This window comes from Coccinella septempunctata, chromosome 3 (genome assembly GCF_907165205.1).
Source record: "Coccinella septempunctata chromosome 3, icCocSept1.1, whole genome shotgun sequence".
In the NCBI taxonomy this organism is placed as follows: domain Eukaryota; kingdom Metazoa; phylum Arthropoda; class Insecta; order Coleoptera; family Coccinellidae; genus Coccinella; species Coccinella septempunctata.
In genome coordinates, this window is record NC_058191.1 from 42,995,374 (window position 1) to 43,013,072 (window position 17,699).

Genomic DNA, 17,699 nt, shown 5'->3' on the forward strand with positions numbered 1-17,699 from the left:
ATTTCAGATATGAGCAAATGTCTATAATTTTCTAATTTCCGGTCGGTTTCACCATTAATGAAGATTTCTTAATCAAAAACTAACATTGAACTGCCTTCTGTTCTCGGAAATATTTTGAAAAACAATTTTGTCTATAGGGTCCAAGCATCATCGACCGCGTTCAGCTTCAGAATCTATGAAAAATATGTTCATTTCAGTTGAGGCAGTTTTTCTTCACCTTTCTCTAATTATTTCTCAACACAAAGAAGCATCGATTTAATTATAAGTATAGAGAAAATCCTGTGAAATATATCTAATCGCATGCACCATTGATGCATAAATTGATTTTAATCTACGGTACCTATATCTTGTACAGTATTCTACTCGCATTATTCAATCATCATTCAATAATATACTTACTATGCTTATTTTTTTACTCCCAACTCACCGCGGAAAGTGATTTTTCCTGCACTAGTGAGGGAAAGTAAAACTAAAATGAGTTGAGAAAAATGTAAAAAAAAAGTTTCTAATGGTAGTCACTTAAGAAAAAAAATATCAGTTTTCAACATAATACATATTCCATATTTCCATTTCAAGCGTTAAAAGTCTGTCTATTGACTTCTTTCCCGAACTCTGCTTCACGTCGTTCGTTGAACGGCGTGCGGGAAACAATCACTTTCCGCACTTGTGAATATAATCCATTTGATTTCATTTTTTTTTCAGAGGCAAATGAAGTCGAATAGCACAGGGTTCTGAGTTTTTCAGAAATCAATCAACTGCTTTCCTTACTCTTCACTCCAGATCTGAACAGGGCAGACGTGGGTCTCACCTCTCCCCGGTCCGGATCCAGATCTGAACAGGGCAGACGTGGGTCTCACACGTGGGTCTCAGCTCTCCCCGGTCCGTATCCAGATCTGAACAGGGCAGACGTGGGTCTCACACGTGGGTCTCACCTCTCCCCGGTCCGGATCCAGATCTGAACAGGGCAGACGTGGGTCTCACACGTGGGTCTCAGCTCTCCCCGGTCCGTATCCAGATCTGAACAGGGCAGACGTGGGTCTCACACGTGGGTCTCACCTCTCCCCGGTCCGGATCCAGATCTGAACAGGGCAGACGTGGGTCTCACACGTGGGTCTCAGCTCTCCCCGGTCCGTATCCAGATCTGAACAGGGCAGACGTGGGTCTCACACGTGGGTCTCACCTCTCCCCGGTCCGGATCCAGATCTGAACAGGGCAGACGTGGGTCTCACCTCTCCCCGGTCCGGATCCAAATCTGAACAGGGCAGACGTGGGTCTCACCTCTCGCGGGCCGGATCCAGATCTGAACAGGGCAGACGTGGGTCTCACCTCTCCCCAGTCCGGATCCAGATCTGAACAGGGCAGACGTGGGTCTCACACGTGGGTCTCACCTCTCCCCGGTCCGGATCCAGATCTGAACAGGGCAGAAGTGGGACTCACACGTGGGTCTCACCTCTCCCCGGTCCGGATCCAAATCTGAACAGGGCAGACGTGGGTCTCACCTCTCCCCAGTCCGGATCCAGATCTGAACAGGGCAGACGTGGGTCTCACACGTGGGTCTCACCTCTCCCCGGTCCGGATCCAGATCTGAACAGGGCAGAAGTGGGACTCACACGTGGGTCTCACCTCTCCCCGGTCCGGATCCAAATCTGAACAGGGCAGACGTGGGCCTCACCTCCCCCCGGTCCGGATCCAGATCTGAACAGGGCAGACGTGGGTCTCACACGTGGATCTCAGCTCTCCCCGGTCCGTATCCAGATCTGAACAGGGCAGACGTGGGTCTCACACGTGGGTCTCACCTCTCCCCTGTCCGGATCCAGATCTGAACAGGGCAGACGTGGGTCTCACACGTGGGTCTCAGCTCTCCCCGGTCCGTATCCAGATCTGAACAGGGCAGACGTGGGTCTCACACGTTGGTCTCACCTCTCCCCGGTCCGGATCCAGATCTGAACAGGGCAGACGTGGGTCTCACACGTGGGTCTCAGCTCTCCCCGGTCCGTATCCAGATCTGAACAGGGCAGACGTGGGTCTCACCTCTCCCCGGTCCGGATCCAAATCTGAACAGGGCAGACGTGGGCCTCACCTCCCCCCGGTCCGGATCCAGATCTGAACAGGGCAGACGTGGGTCACACACGTGGGTCTCAGCTCTCCCCGGTCCGTATCCAGATCTGAACAGGGCAGACGTGGGTCTCACACGTGAGTCTCACACGTGGGTCTCACACGTGGGTATCACCTCTCCCCGGTTCGGGTCCAGATCTGAACTTGGCAGACGTGGGTCTCACACCTGGGTCTCACCTCTCCCCGGTCCGGATCCAGATCTGAACAGGGCAGACGTGGGCCTCACCTCCCCCCGGTCCGGATCCAGATCTGAACAGGGCAGACGTGGGTCTCACACGTGGGTCTCAGCTCTCCCCGGTCCGTATCCAGATCTGAACAGGGCAGACGTGGGCCTCACCTCCCCCCGGTCCGGATCCAGATCTGAACAGGGCAGACGTGGGTCTCACACGTGGGTCTCAGCTCTCCCCGGTCCGTATCCAGATCTGAACAGGGCAGACGTGGGTCTCACCTCTCCCCGGTCCGGATCCAAATCTGAACAGGGCAGACGTGGGCCTCACCTCCCCCCGGTCCGGATCCAGATCTGAACAGGGCAGACGTGGGTCACACACGTGGGTCTCAGCTCTCCCCGGTCCGTATCCAGATCTGAACAGGGCAGACGTGGGTCTCACACGTGAGTCTCACACGTGGGTCTCACACGTGGGTATCACCTCTCCCCGGTTCGGGTCCAGATCTGAACTTGGCAGACGTGGGTCTCACACCTGGGTCTCACCTCTCCCCGGTCCGGATCCAGATCTGAACAGGGCAGACGTGGGCCTCACCTCCCCCCGGTCCGGATCCAGATCTGAACAGGGCAGACGTGGGTCTCACACGTGGGTCTCAGCTCTCCCCGGCCCGTATCCAGATCTGAACAGGGCAGACGTGGGTCTCACACGTGAGTCTCACACGTGGGTCTCACACGTGGGTCTCACCTCTCCCCGGTTCGGGTCCAGATCTGAACTGGGCAGACGTGGGTCTCACACCTGGGTCTCACCTCTCCCCGGTCCGGATCCAGATCTGAACAGGGCAGACGTGGGTCTCACACGTGGGTCTCACCTCTCCCCGGTCCGTATCCAGATCTGAACAAGGCAGACGTGGGTCTCACCTCTCCCCGGTCCGGATCCAGATCAGAAAAGGGCAGACGTGGGTCTCACACGTGGGTCTCACCTCTCCCCGGTCCGGATCCAGATCTGAACAGGGCAGACGTGGCTCTCACACGTGGGTCTCAGCTCTCCCCGGTCCGTATCCAGATCTGAACAGGGCAGACGTGGGTCTCACACGTGAGTCTCACACGTGGGTCTCACACGTGGGTCTCACCTCTCCCCGGTTCGGGTCCAGATCTGAACTGGGCAGACGTGGGTCTCACACCTGGGTCTCACCTCTCCCCGGTCCGGATCCAGATCTGAACAGGGCAGACGTGGGTCTCACCTCTCCCCGGTCCGGATCCAGATCAGAAAAGGGCAGACGTGGGTGTCACACGTGGGTCTCACCTCTCCCCGGTCCGGATCCAGATCTGAACAGGGCAGACGTGGGTCTCACACGTGGGTCTCAGCTCTCCCCGGTCCGTATCCAGATCTGAACAGGGCAGACGTGGGTCTCACACGTGAGTCTCACACGTGGGTCTCACACGTGGGTCTCACCTCTCCCCGGTTCGGGTCCAGATCTGAACTGTTCAGACGTGGGTCCCACACCTGGGTCTCACCTCTCCCCGGTCCGGATCCAGATCTGAACAGGGCAGACGTGGGTCTCAGCTCTCCCTGGTCCGTATCCAGATCTGAACAGGGCAGACGTGGGTCTCACCTCTCCCCGGTCCGGATCCAGATCAGAAAAGGGCAGACGTGGGTCTCACACGTGGGTCTCAGCTCTCCCCGTTTCGTATCCAGATCTGAACAGGACAGACGTGAGTCTCACACGTGGGTCTCACACGTGGGTCTCACCTCTCCCCGGTCCGGATCCAGATCTGAACAGGGCAGACGTGGGTCTCACACGTGGGTCTCAGCTCTCCCCGGTCCGTATCCAGATCTGAACAGGGCAGACGTGGGTCTCACACGTGGGTCTCACCTCTCCCCGGTCCGGATCCAGATCTGAACAGGGCAGACGTGGGTCTCACACGTGGGTCTCAACTCTCCCCGGTCCGGATCCAGATCTGAACAGGGCAGACGTGGGTCTCACACGTGGGTCTCACCTCTCCCCGGTTCGGGTCCAGATCTGAACTGGGCAGACGTGGGTCTCACACCTGGGTCTCACCTCTCCCCGGTCCGAATCCAGATCTGAACAGGGCAGACGTGGGTCTCAGCTCTCCCTGGTCCGTATCCAGATCTGAACAGGGCAGACGTGGGTCTCACCTCTCCCCGGTCCGGATCCAGATCAGAAAAGGGCAGACGTGGGTCTCAGCTCTCCCCGTTTCGTATCCAGATCTGAACAGGACAGACGTGAGTCTCACACGTGGGTCTCACACGTGGGTCTCACCTCTCTCTCGGTCCGGATCCAGATCTGAACAGGGCAGACGTGGGTCTCACACGTGGGTCTCAGCTCTCCCCGGTCCGTATCCAGATCTGAACAGGGCAGACGTGGGTCTCACCTCTCCCCGGTCCGGATCCAGATCTGAACAGGGCAGATGTGGGTCTCACCTCTCCCCGGTCCGGATCCAGATCTGAACAGGGCAGACGTGGGTCTCACACGTGGGTCTCACCTCTCCCCGGTCCGGATCCAGATCTGAACAGGGCAGACGTGGATCTCACACGTGGGTCTCAGCTCTCCCCGGTCCATATCCAGATCTGAACAGGGCAGACGTGGGTCTCACACGTGGGTCTCACCTCTCCCCGGTCCGGATCCAGATCTGAACAGGGCAGATGTGGGTCTCACCTCTCCCCGGTCCGGATCCAGATCTGAACAGGGCAGACGTGGGTCTCACACGTGGGTCTCACCTCTCCCCGGTCCGGATCCAGATCTGAACAGGGCAGACGTGGATCTCACACGTGGGTCTCAGCTCTCCCCGGTCCGTATCCAGATCTGAACAGGGCAGACGTGGGTCTCACACGTGGGTCTCACCTCTCCCCGGTCCGGATCCAGATCTGAACAGGGCAGACGTGGGTCTCACCTCTCCCGGGCCGGATCCAGATCTGAACAGGGCAGACGTGGGTCTCACCTCTCCCCGGTCCGGATCCAGATCTGAACAGGGCAGACGTGGGTCTCACACGTGGGTCTCACCTCTCCCCGGTCCGGATCCAAATCTGAACAGGGCAGACGTGGGTCTCACCTCTCCCCGGTCCGGATCCAGATCTGAACAGGGCAGACGTGGGCCTCACCTCCCCCCGGTCCGGATCCAAATCTGAACAGGGCAGACGTGGGTCTCACCTCTCCCCGGTCCGGATCCAGATCTGAACAGGACAAAAGTGGGACTCACACGTGGGTCTCACCTCTCCCCGGTCCGGATCCAAATCTGAACAGGGCAGACGTGGGTCTCACCTCTCCCCGGTCCGGATCCAGATCTGAACAGGGCAGACGTGGGCCTCACCTCCCCCCGGTCCGGATCCAAATCTGAACAGGGCAGACGTGGGTCTCACCTCTCCCCGGTCCGGATCCAGATCTGAACAGGACAAAAGTGGGACTCACACGTGGGTCTCACCTCTCCCCGGTCCGGATCCAAATCTGAACAGGGCAGACGTGGGTCTCAGCTCTCCCCGTTTCGTATCCAGATCTGAACAGGACAGACGTGAGTCTCACACGTGGGTCTCACACGTGGGTCTCACCTCTCTCTCGGTCCGGATCCAGATCTGAACAGGGCAGACGTGGGTCTCACACGTGGGTCTCAGCTCTCCCCGGTCCGTATCCAGATCTGAACAGGGCAGACGTGGGTCTCACACGTGGGTCTCACCTCTCCCCGGTCCGGATCCAAATCTGAACAGGGCAGACGTGGGTCTCACCTCTCCCCGGTCCGTATCCAGATCTGAACAGGGCAGAAGTGGGACTCACACGTGGGTCTCACCTCTCCCCGGTCCGGATCCAAATCTGAACAGGGCAGACGTGGGTCTCACCTCTCCCCGGTCCGGATCCAGATCTGAACAGGGCAGACGTGGGCCTCACCTCCCCCCGGTCCGGATCCAAATCTGAACAGGGCAGACGTGGGTCTCACCTCTCCCCGGTCCGGATCCAGATCTGAACAGGACAAAAGTGGGACTCACACGTGGGTCTCACCTCTCCCCGGTCCGGATCCAAATCTGAACAGGGCAGACGTGGGTCTCAGCTCTCCCCGTTTCGTATCCAGATCTGAACAGGACAGACGTGAGTCTCACACGTGGGTCTCACACGTGGGTCTCACCTCTCTCTCGGTCCGGATCCAGATCTGAACAGGGCAGACGTGGGTCTCACACGTGGGTCTCAGCTCTCCCCGGTCCGTATCCAGATCTGAACAGGGCAGACGTGGGTCTCACACGTGGGTCTCACCTCTCCCCGGTCCGGATCCAGATCTGAACAGGGCAGATGTGGGTCTCACCTCTCCCCGGTCCGGATCCAGATCTGAACAGGGCAGACGTGGGTCTCACACGTGGGTCTCACCTCTCCCCGGTCCGGATCCAGATCTGAACAGGGCAGACGTGGATCTCACACGTGGGTCTCAGCTCTCCCCGGTCCGTATCCAGATCTGAACAGGGCAGACGTGGGTCTCACACGTGTGTCTCACCTCTCCCCGGTCCGGATCCAGTCTGAACAGGGCAGACGTGGGTCTCACCTCTCCCCGGACCGGATCCAAATCTGAACAGGGCAGACGTGGGTCTCACCTCTCCCGGGCCGGATCCAGATCTGAACAGGGCAGACGTGGGTCTCACCTCTCCCCGGTCCGGATCCAGATCTGAACAGGGCAGACGTGGGTCTCACACGTGGGTCTCACCTCTCCCCGGTCCGGATCCAGATCTGAACAGGGCAGAAGTGGGACTCACACGTGGGTCTCACCTCTCCCCGGTCCGGATCCAAATCTGAACAGGGCAGACGTGGGTCTCACCTCTCCCCGGTCCGGATCCAGATCTGAACAGGGCAGACGTGGGCCTCACCTCCCCCCGGTCCGGATCCAGATCTGAACAGGGCAGACGTGGGTCTCACACGTGGATCTCAGCTCTCCCCGGTCCGTATCCAGATCTGAACAGGGCAGACGTGGGTCTCACACGTGAGTCTCACACGTGGGTCCCACACGTGGGTCTCACCTCTCCCCGGTTCGGGTCCAGATCTGAACAGGGCAGACGTGGGTCTCACACGTGGGTCTCACACGTGGGTCTCACACGTGGGTCTCAGCTCTCCCCGTTTCGTATCCAGATCTGAACAGGACAGACGTGGGTCTCACACGTGAGTCTCACACGTGGGTCTCACACTTGGGTCTCACACGTGGGTCCCACACGTGGGTCTCACATGTGGGTCTCACACGTGGGTCTCACCTCTCCCCGGTCCGGATCCAGATCTGAACAGGGCAGACGTGGGTCTCAGCTCTCCCCGATCCGGTGTGGTGCCACACTACTGCCTTTTCTCTGCTATACGCTATACTAAACTGTACTTTAATTTTTGTAGGCCAAATGAAGCCTTCCTTGGACAGTCCGCTTCGCTAGTCAGTCCCGTGAAAATCGGTTGAGCTACTCCGGAGATTACATCCGACAGACAGACAACAATTTTATTATTAAGTTTGTTATATGTAGCATGTAGCTTGTTTCTATGTTTTGTTACAAATATACGAATTATAAGAAACTTCTGACGAGTTTTGAATAAGCCCTGGGGAACTTGAAACACCTTCAGATGACCTTGAACCTAATTCTCGAGCACGAAAAAGTTGACTTTGAATAATTCTAGGTCGAACGATCAATTCCTAAACGGAAAAATAAGTTGACGAAATGCAGGAATCTCGGGATTTGGTTTTGACCTTGACCCACATTTCAAGGTCACCCTCAATTTTTCGGCGTGACCTTGACTTTGACCTTGAAAAGTAGGTCAAGGTCATCCGGAAAAATCAGAGGTTGACCTTGAAAATTAGTTCAAGGTCAAATGCGAAAATCACGGTTTAATATGCGATTTTCGGGTTTGACCTTGACCCACTTTTTCAAGGTCATTCCCAATTTTTCGGCGTGACCTTGACCTTGACCTTGGAAAGTAGGTCAAGGTCATCCGGAAAAATCAGAGGTTGACCTTGAAAATTAGTTCAAGGTCAAATGCGAAAATCACGGTTTAATATGCGATTTTCGCATTTGACCTTGAACTAATTTTCAAGGTCAACCTCTGATTTTTCCGGATGACCTTGACCTACTTTCCAAGGTCAAGGTCAAGGTCACGCTGAAAAATTGGGAATGACCTTGAAAAAGTGGGTCAAGGTCAAACCCGAAAATCGCATATTAAACCGTGATTTTCGCATTTGACCTTGAACTAATTTTCAAGGTCAACCTCTGATTTTTCCGGATGACCTTGACCTACTTTTCAAGGTCAAGGTCAAGGTCACGCCGAAAAATTGAGGGTGACCTTGAAAAGTAGGTCAAGGTCAAATGTGAAAATCTCGGGTTAACATCGGATTTCTAGGTTTGATTTTTCTATGTGACCTTGACCTACTCTTCAAGGTCAGCTAATTTTTCCGTTTGACCTGGAAATACCACAAAGTCAAGAGAATCTGAATTATGCGAATTTTTAAGGTTCATAGAGTGCAAAAGAATGTAGATGATATAAAATGAATTTATTTTTAAAAACCTGGATTACATTACTACAAAATTTATATAACTATTGAGAGGGTCCTTTTTGGTCTGGGTTAAAGCATGGAACTCTAAGAGAAAAAGAAATTCGAAAAGAAGAAAAACTTTTAGAGTTCAATGGGGAATTGAGTCCCTCAATTCAACAAAATGCCGACGTTTCGAAGTAAATACAGGAAAGAGGCTTCAGACTATCACACGCTGGATGCTTGAATGAACCATCTAATTTGCAAATTCTTGTTCTGTAACAAAAAAATTTGAATTAGTTCCAACAATTTATGTGGATGGCGGTATAAATATTTTCGAATGGAATCTTGCCTACAGTATTTTATGCCAGACTGACTTGTAGGTTTATGCAGTCGTTCTTGAGAATGACCTAGGAAAAGAACCAACTGGCAGATCGCTTTCATGTGATGGTGATAGAACTCGAACGACTGGGCCAATAGGCATCGTCTCTGAAATACTGACAGTACTGTTCAGGAATATCGGAACAGACGGAAAAACCATCTGTTTTTAAACTACAGACGTGGGTCTCACACGTGGGTCTCACACGTGGGTCTCAGCTCTCCCCGGTCCGTATCCAGATCTGAACAGGGCAGACGTGGGTCTCACACGTGGGTCTCACCTCTCCCCGGTCCGGATCCAGATCTGAACAGGGCATACGTGGGTCTCACACGTGGGTCTCACCTCTCCCCGGTCCGTATCCAGATCTGAAGAGGGCAGACGTGGGTCTCAGCTCTCCCCGGTCCGTATCCAGATCTGAACAGGGCAGACGTGGGTCTCACACGTGGGTCTCACCTCTCCCCGGTCCGGATCCAGATCTGAACAGGGCATACGTGGGTCTCACACGTGGGTCTCACCTCTCCCCGGTCCGGATCCAGATCTGAACAGGGCATACGTGGGTCTCACACGTGGGTCTCACCTCTCCCCGGTCCGTATCCAGATCTGAAGAGGGCAGACGTGGGTCTCACCTCTCCCCGGTCCGGATCCAGATCTGAACAGGGCAGACGTGGGTCTCACACGTGGGTCTCACACGTGGGTGTCTCACACGTGGGTGTCTCACACGTGAGTCTCACACGTGGGTCTCACACGTGGGTCTCACCTCTCTCCGGTTCGAATCCAGATTTGAACAGGGCAGACGTGGGTCTCAGCTCTCCCTGGTCCGTATCCAGATCTGAACAGGGCAGACGTGGGTCTCACCTCTCCTCGGTCCGGATACAGATCTGAACAGGGCAGACGTGGGTCTCAGCTCTCCCCGGTCCGTATCCAGATCTGAACAGGACAGACGTGGGTCTCACACGTGAGTCTCACACGTGGGTCTCACCTCTCCCCGGTTCGGGTCCAGATCTGAACAGGGCAGACGTGGGTCTCACACGTGGGTCTCACCTCTCCCCGGTTCGGATCCAGATCTGAACAGGGCAGACGTGGGTCTCAGCTCTCCCTGGTCCGTATCCAGATCTGAACAGGGCAGACGTGGGTCTCACCTCTCCCCGGTCCGGATCCAGATCAGAAAAGGGCAGACGTGGGTCTCACACGTGGGTCTCAGCTCTCCCCGTTTCGTATCCAGATCTGAACAGGACAGACGTGAGTCTCACACGTGGGTCTCACACGTGGGTCTCACCTCTCCCCGGTCCGGATCCAGATCTGAACAGGGCAGACGTGGGTCTCACACGTGGGTCTCAGCTCTCCCCGGTCCGTATCCAGATCTGAACAGGGCAGACGTGGGTCCCACACGTGAGTCTCACACGTGGGTCTCACACGTGGGTCTAACACGTGGGTCTCACCTCTCCTCGGTTCGGATCAAGATCTGAACAGGGCAGACGTGGGTCTCACACGTGGGTCTCACCTCTCCCCGGTTCGGATCCAGATCTGAACAGGGCAGACGTGGGTCTCACACGTGGGTCTCACCTCTCCCCGGTTCGGATCCAGATCTGAACAGGGCAGACGTGGGTCTCACCTCTCTCCGGTCCGGATCCAGAACTCGAACGACTGGGCCAATAGGCATCGTCTCTGAAATACTGACAGTACTGTTCAGGAATATCGGAACAGACGGATAATCACATGAACCTTGCGGCAATGTTTCAGAAACCCAAGTCCGAAAACTCAGGCCGAACCATCTGTTTTTAAACGTCAGAAACTTATTTGTACTCCTTACATATCAATGGAGTATGATAATATCGAATTCAAAGGTTCGGTCAACTCATCACGATTACTATTAATCTTCCGTCTTGATTACTCGAGGCTCAAACTCGGACAACCCCTCTACATCCGAAAAACTCCCTAATACCCTGAAGAAAATTTGCAACGTAATTATAACGTCCGAATTGAATACGACCGGGCAAAATGCGATATTAATTCGAATTCAGAGCGTATTCATCGCGTGGAAATTCGCTGAATCGCAGCCCGAGTTTGTGTTATTTGCATTTCTAAACAACGTTTAATCTGTCCCCGGCGGGCATCCCAAAGTTCCCCGAGATCTGCAGATTATTTATTAAGGAAAACGACCGAGAGGGTTTTATTAAGTTGCTCCTGAGAACTTATTTAATACCTTGAATTTTCTCTCCGGTATTTTCCGTGTGGGATTCGATTCTGCAGCTAGGAAATTTGGAAGTTTAGTGCAAGTTTAGCGAAAGCCTAATTTAAAGGGGATGCATGGAGAGAAGAAAAGGATTAACGGATGAAATTGAATGTTTTATAATCGATTAAACTTGAGTAATCAGTCGAAAGATGCTGGCGGTAAACAGCATCCACTCTAATGTTCGTGGAAAAAGAAGGTAGGTATAATTTCTTCCACCCGAAGATTCTACTGTGATGGCGAAACACATGTAGTGTCGTGTAGTTAAATAACTTCTAGTTAAAACGAATATGGAGAAAACGTTTGAATAAAACAAATTTAGAGCAACTTATACAGAGAAAGTATTTTCATCTGAATTCATACCAATTTAATTATAGGATAATTTGAAGAGAGTCATTCTTCTTGAACTTTTTTTTGTGACACTTCTCTCCCATTATGAAACACGACGAATAATGATTAAAAAAAATATTAGTGAGAAAAGCTTCTTTGTAATTAAGTAATAGCTGTTGCACTATTCTTCAGAAGCCATTCCTTCAGACAATGTTGTCCATCAAGTACTTACGTAATATTAAAATAATAAGTAAAAACATGATATGATTATCATAAATAAATGAAAAAAAAATAAAATAAAAAGGCGAATGAATATAACGTAAATGAATGTGGCGTTTCTGCGAATATATCAGACAATCTTCGTCAGGAAAATTCAAATCAATGAGAAAAAATTAATTCTGAAGATTTGAATTTTCCTTGTGATAAAGATAAACTTCGACACTCACAATCACTTCATTTAAATTATTTTGTTACGCAACAAGGAACCGACTTCCGACGAATAGTGCAATAGCTACTTTTACGCAGAACCATTTCAAACAAAACAATTTTTCATTGTTATTCCTTATGTTTGAAATATTGGGAGAGAGAACCAATAAGAAAAGCTGAAAAAGAATGAAACCACCATGATATTGATACTGAAAATATTCCTCTGAAACAGAATAATAAATCAAATTGGAATATCAAACAATTTTTCGTGTGTGAAAAAATAATGATAACAAAGGAGAATGGCGAAAATATATGAAAAAAAAAATAAATTAAATAACCCGAACCTATCTCACTGTTAGTATCAGCAGAGGAAATGAAAAATAGGCATCATATTAGGTATTAATAGCGCAAAGAAACTCTGAGAAAGTCTGGCTCGCCATGCATGTAAGGCTCAGCGTATAATTGCTAGGTCGAGGTTCACTAAGTTCGCTAAGTTCAAGTGAAAATTGAATATTAAGATGTACTTCTCTCAATTGGAAAGTTACGTTACTATTAAATATCTTTGGAATTTTTAAAATAATGAAATCTCTAACGGCCGTTTTCAATAATCCTATCTATCCATTACTTCAGTTACTGAATATAGAAAATGCATGTAATTTCCTTAGAACATAGATACATGGAATGGAAAATAAACATTCCAAAGACTGGAGTGAGATAGTTGCTTAGTGTCACCAACCACAATTGAGACATTTGTTTCGGAGATCAGTGTCACATCAATTTTCAGTACGAATAGATAGGAAGAGTATATAAATTTTCCAATATAACGCCACTGCCTTAGTGTCGCGCTAGACAAACATCGAATGTTTGCACTACAAAACATTCATTTGTAGCACTGAATGTCCATTCCATGTATCTATGTTCTAAGGTGATTTCGTTTCGAAGATCTATTTGTAGATATAATTTAGAATGGTTACCAATGGTTACTAATCGTCAGTAAGTGAAATGATGGATAGATAGGTTTATTGAAAACGGCCGTAAAAGAGCATTATTCCATAACAAGTCACATATCTAAAATTTGGAAATGAATCTATCAAATGTTCTGCGACTGCAATTATCAATAAGAAGATTATGTATCTCCTGCGGACAAGATAAAATTCATTTAGTCAATCCTCACCTCATATTCAATCAAATCTTAGTGTAAACTTTGTTATCCCGATAAGAGTTCGTGGAACACAGACATTTGATCACTTGCACTTCCTAAATGTTTCTCGTAATATTCATCAGAATCATTGCGAGTGATAATGATCAATTCTGGACATAAATATCAGATTATTCCGAGTGAAATCTTAAACGCACGACTCAGAGATCGTATACTATACATACCAAGCCCAAGTCATAAAAACTCCACTCTAATAATCATCCACTAATTACCGGGAAATGAATATACCAACCGCCTCAAACCCCATATCCATCCCCTAATTAAAACGAGAAATAGCTACAAAACTAACCCCCCCTAATGAGCTGTAGGTCTCCAATTTCCAACCCCACGCTGAAGGCCTTCCTCCCATTCGACAATGTCCAAAGTCAACCATCTTAAAAACCATCCCCACCACCGTCCGTTCAGCGAACGTTTCAATAAAGTACTTTTCGAATCGCGCTCGAAAAACAAAGAACCGTGGGCTGGCATAATTAAAAATTCGCACTGGAATAACCCTTGCCGCGCGTTTCCATTGGAAGTCGGCTCAAACTACAAGAGTTGTGCACCTTTCAGAATCCCACCTTTTCCTTATTCTGCATACGTACGTTGAGGGAGAGGAGGGCGCTCTTCCGTGGCCATTAGGATATGAAAAATCCTGCTTATCAGGGTGGTTTTCGGGGCGACAAGATTTCTGAATTCCCTGTATGAGCTTCCGTTTTCGCGAAAGTGGTTTCGAAATGGAGTGGTTGCTAGGTATGTGTGCATATGCGAGGGATGCAGTTTTTTGATCTTGTCATTTTTAATCGGGACTCTGGGGGGAGTTCGGCGTCCTTGTGGATTTGCCTGCACGTGTGTATGTGAGGAGAAAAAAACTCATCAACACTGATTTCCACGAAGATGGAACTGCTCCGCTCGGCGCGTTTCAATCCGTCGAAAAACTAGGGTTGCAAGATGGTTTATTACTGTCAAAATCATAGAAAATTACAAATTTTGTTATTCTAAATGAAGATTTTGAAAATATATTTATAGTCCTAGCGAACTCCGACTTTAAAACCTAAAATACAATGCAGACATTCCACCTTTTACTCCACAATTTTATATTTGCAGAGATTCATAGCGAATTGAATGAGTATTACACCAAAATATTAGTATACATATATGAATATACTCAGAATGAGCTATCATCAAGTGTTATCAAAGGATTGTCGAATTCTTGAGTAAAATGGTTGATTTTTATTAATGAATATGGAAAAAAATATGATAGATTGTATCAAAATACCGTAATTGCTAGAAGAAAGCCAAATGTCCAAACCTATCATTTCAATACAAAACATAAAATCAGTATTTTCGAAATATAAGTTCCAGAGATAAGGACAATTGAACTTGAAACAGATTATACCATTTTCACAAAAAAAAACTGATTTTGTGAAAATCGTATAATTTGTATCAAGTTCAATTATGGATTTTTATCAAGTATTGGCCACATCAATTCAATATTATAAGGACAATTTGTGCGGAATGTGGAACATTGTATATATCCCTTAATGAAATGAAATTTTTAAGGATCACCATTATTCTAATATTTCTCCTTGAATGATATACTAGTGTAATAATTACATTTTGTTATTAATTTGCAGAAAAATGGAACTGCATGGGAGTCGTCAATCGATAAAGAGAATATTGAAATTGAAGAATACTGAACAGAGGGCGGCCAAATAAGAGTATGAAAGGAATTGAAGACAAAATCCACCAAATGAAGAAATGTAAAGAATTCTCAAAGATTACTTTTTATACGTACATGATCTGAATGAAGAAGATCACAAAGAAGCTATGGTTGAAGCGACGCAAAAAAATCAATCAGATTAATGGATGATGTGTGTGTTTTCGAACGACCACAGTATGTTGGCAAATAAATTTTCCAAACTATTTGCCATTCATTTTGGCTCTTTTGTGATATTATCAAGACTTGATAAACAAGGAAAGACATCGTAAATAATATAAAAATATTTCATATTTCATGTCATAATTGAATTTCTCAGAAATAAAAATATTCTCAATGGAAATGATTTCTCCTAATCAAGAGTCTTTGAGAATCTTAGGTGGAAGTTTTTCTAGCCAAAATTGATGTCAGAATGAGATGGATATTCCGAATAATTTATAAATCATTTTTCTGAAAGTATTCGTACATTTAATATTCTTTTCATTTATTCATTTATAGTGTGTATTAACAACTTTTTTTGAATTAGTGGACTATTTTTCAAGTTCGGAATTATTGGAAAATGTCATATTTATCATAATTTTTGAAGGATATGTTGCAATAAATGTCAATTTCAAATTATCTACTAATCGTACAATGAGGATCGTAACTAATAATTAAGTTATTTCGAATACCGTAGTCGTGAATATTTCAGTTTTATAATTAAAATTCTATGATGAGGTAATAAAAACCAATAGACTGGGAAGTGTAATACTTGAATTTGTTTCTCTTCTTGATGGAAATAAATTTTAAAGTGAATAAAAATAGTATTTCCCTTTCCACAAACTTCCCATTTGTTTGGTTACTACTCTATACCTTCTTCAGGTCCTCAGCAAAGACAAAAGTGTTAAGTTCATTTAGAAATTTGTGACTCTTTGGCAAGAATCTGTGGCGTCTATAGTTTCCGATAAATGCCCTACGGTTAAATACGGAAAACATTCTTCAGATATAAACAAACAGTTCGCAGGATTCGTTGAAAATGATTAAATTCAAAAAGAAGTTAATCTATTAAAAAAGTAAATCTTTCCCACTTCGCAAAATTTTGAACGAGCAGAATGTTTGTTCCACTTTTATCGGAAATAAAGATATATACGAGTAGTCTGAAAGAGTTACCTTAAAAGGTGTTATCACTTTAAAGGAGGAGAAATTAAATTTCCAACGATCATCCTGAAATCGAAGAAAACAAAAGCCGTCGTCTCCGTTCACGTCAAGAACCTGTCTGAGCTGAGTTTCAGCAACCGAAACTTCATGAAAGAAAGAATCGAACCGCGGTAGATTGAATTTCACGTTTTCTAATTCCGCACAAAATGCACGTCAATTATTCTCAGGTCCTTTCAGAGGTCGCTTTCGGTAATGTACCGCACAATCAAGAGACTTTCTTCTCCGATTGTTTGCAGAAAATAGCGTTTCCCGTGCAACTGCCTCGGATCCGGTTACTGATTGATTGCTAATTGATTACGTTTCCTGCTTCGCTAGACGGATTCTTGTGGAAAGCGAAAAAATTTATACTACTCCAGCGACTGGCGCATATAATATAATAGGCAAATATTGAACTAGATAAATGAAAGAATGTTTTCTTCATTTTTAATTTTGACGGGAGTTTACAAATATAAGAGATAATTCTTGCGATATTATGCTCCATTTCAGGAACTTTCTGGAGGAATCAAAAAATTACTCCTAAATAAGTAATTAGACGAGAATGTTCATGATACCAAGACAAAAGTGAATTTTTTTTTTTATTATTCATAATCCCGAGACGTAAGACAATGAGTAAATTCAGTGAGACATGAAATTCTTTTCAAAAAACACATAAGTTGTTTCATACTTGTATGTCGGATGAAATTATACTCCTAAATAAATTATTTTGAAAAATTCACATCATATTAGGAACAAATATCTGCAACCAGCCGTGTCTGAAATTTAATCGGAAATGATTTTTATTACTATTATTATGTATCAGATGCTATTAAATATCGATTGAATCAATTCGGTAGTTTACCCCTAAGAACCAAATTAATAATTTGTAGTAACTGAAACATTTGTATTTAAGATATTTGTAATTGCTTGATAATTTGGCTTCTACCAAAATTTGTATAAAAAAATGATATTGGGGGTAACGACTTCGTTGTTGAATTTTAAGGAACTAAAATCAAAAATGGTGCGATTGTGGACCTATATCTACCTACACTGAGAATTTCTCTCAAAATAATTCAATCAACAGGTTTTGCTTAAAATTATGGGAGATCTTTTATATTTTCGGGAAAAATACTTTCAGCCTATTTAATTTTAGCATAATGAAATTATACCCAAAAATAATAGGTAAGTATGAATTATAAACTCGCAAAATTATACGTGAAAACAAATCAAATCAATATTTATAGTAAAATACATTTCTGTATCGTGAAAAAAACGTGGAACTTAATGATAAAACCAACTTCGTTCGTAGATATAGACGACACAATATACAGTTTATGTATGACCTTTTTTCCATGTATTATAGGTAATCATTATCAGGAATTGATGTCAATAACAAAATTAATTTCAAAATTAGAGAATATCGGTTTACCAAATATGAAACAAAATGACAAAATGCCTTAAAAAAATTTTAAT

The 17,699-nt window shown here is 47.0% G+C and overlaps 1 protein-coding gene and 1 long non-coding RNA gene across 7 annotated transcripts in view; one reads left to right on the forward strand and one right to left on the reverse strand.

Moving 5' to 3' along the window:
- The window catches only part of LOC123310517, a 111,237-nt gene extending 95,762 nt beyond the window's left edge, over positions 1–15,475 (forward strand). For 3 of the 6 annotated variants that reach the window (XM_044894016.1, XR_006537367.1, XR_006537366.1), the window contains one exon: positions 7,648–7,821. In XM_044894016.1, the coding sequence (XP_044749951.1) occupies positions 7,648–7,685 (38 nt within the window). In that variant the 3' untranslated portion in view covers positions 7,686–7,821. Of the gene's footprint in view, positions 1–702; positions 852–7,647; positions 7,822–14,970 lie in introns of those variants that run through there. The other 3 variants (XM_044894017.1, XR_006537368.1, XM_044894018.1) reach the window with 2 other exon arrangements.
- Positions 8,777–17,699, reverse strand: part of LOC123310518 — a 41,120-nt gene continuing 32,197 nt past the window's right edge. Inside the window, exon 4 of the long non-coding RNA XR_006537369.1 lies at positions 8,777–9,046. This is a non-coding gene — a long non-coding RNA (uncharacterized LOC123310518). The remainder of the gene's footprint in view (positions 9,047–17,699) is intronic.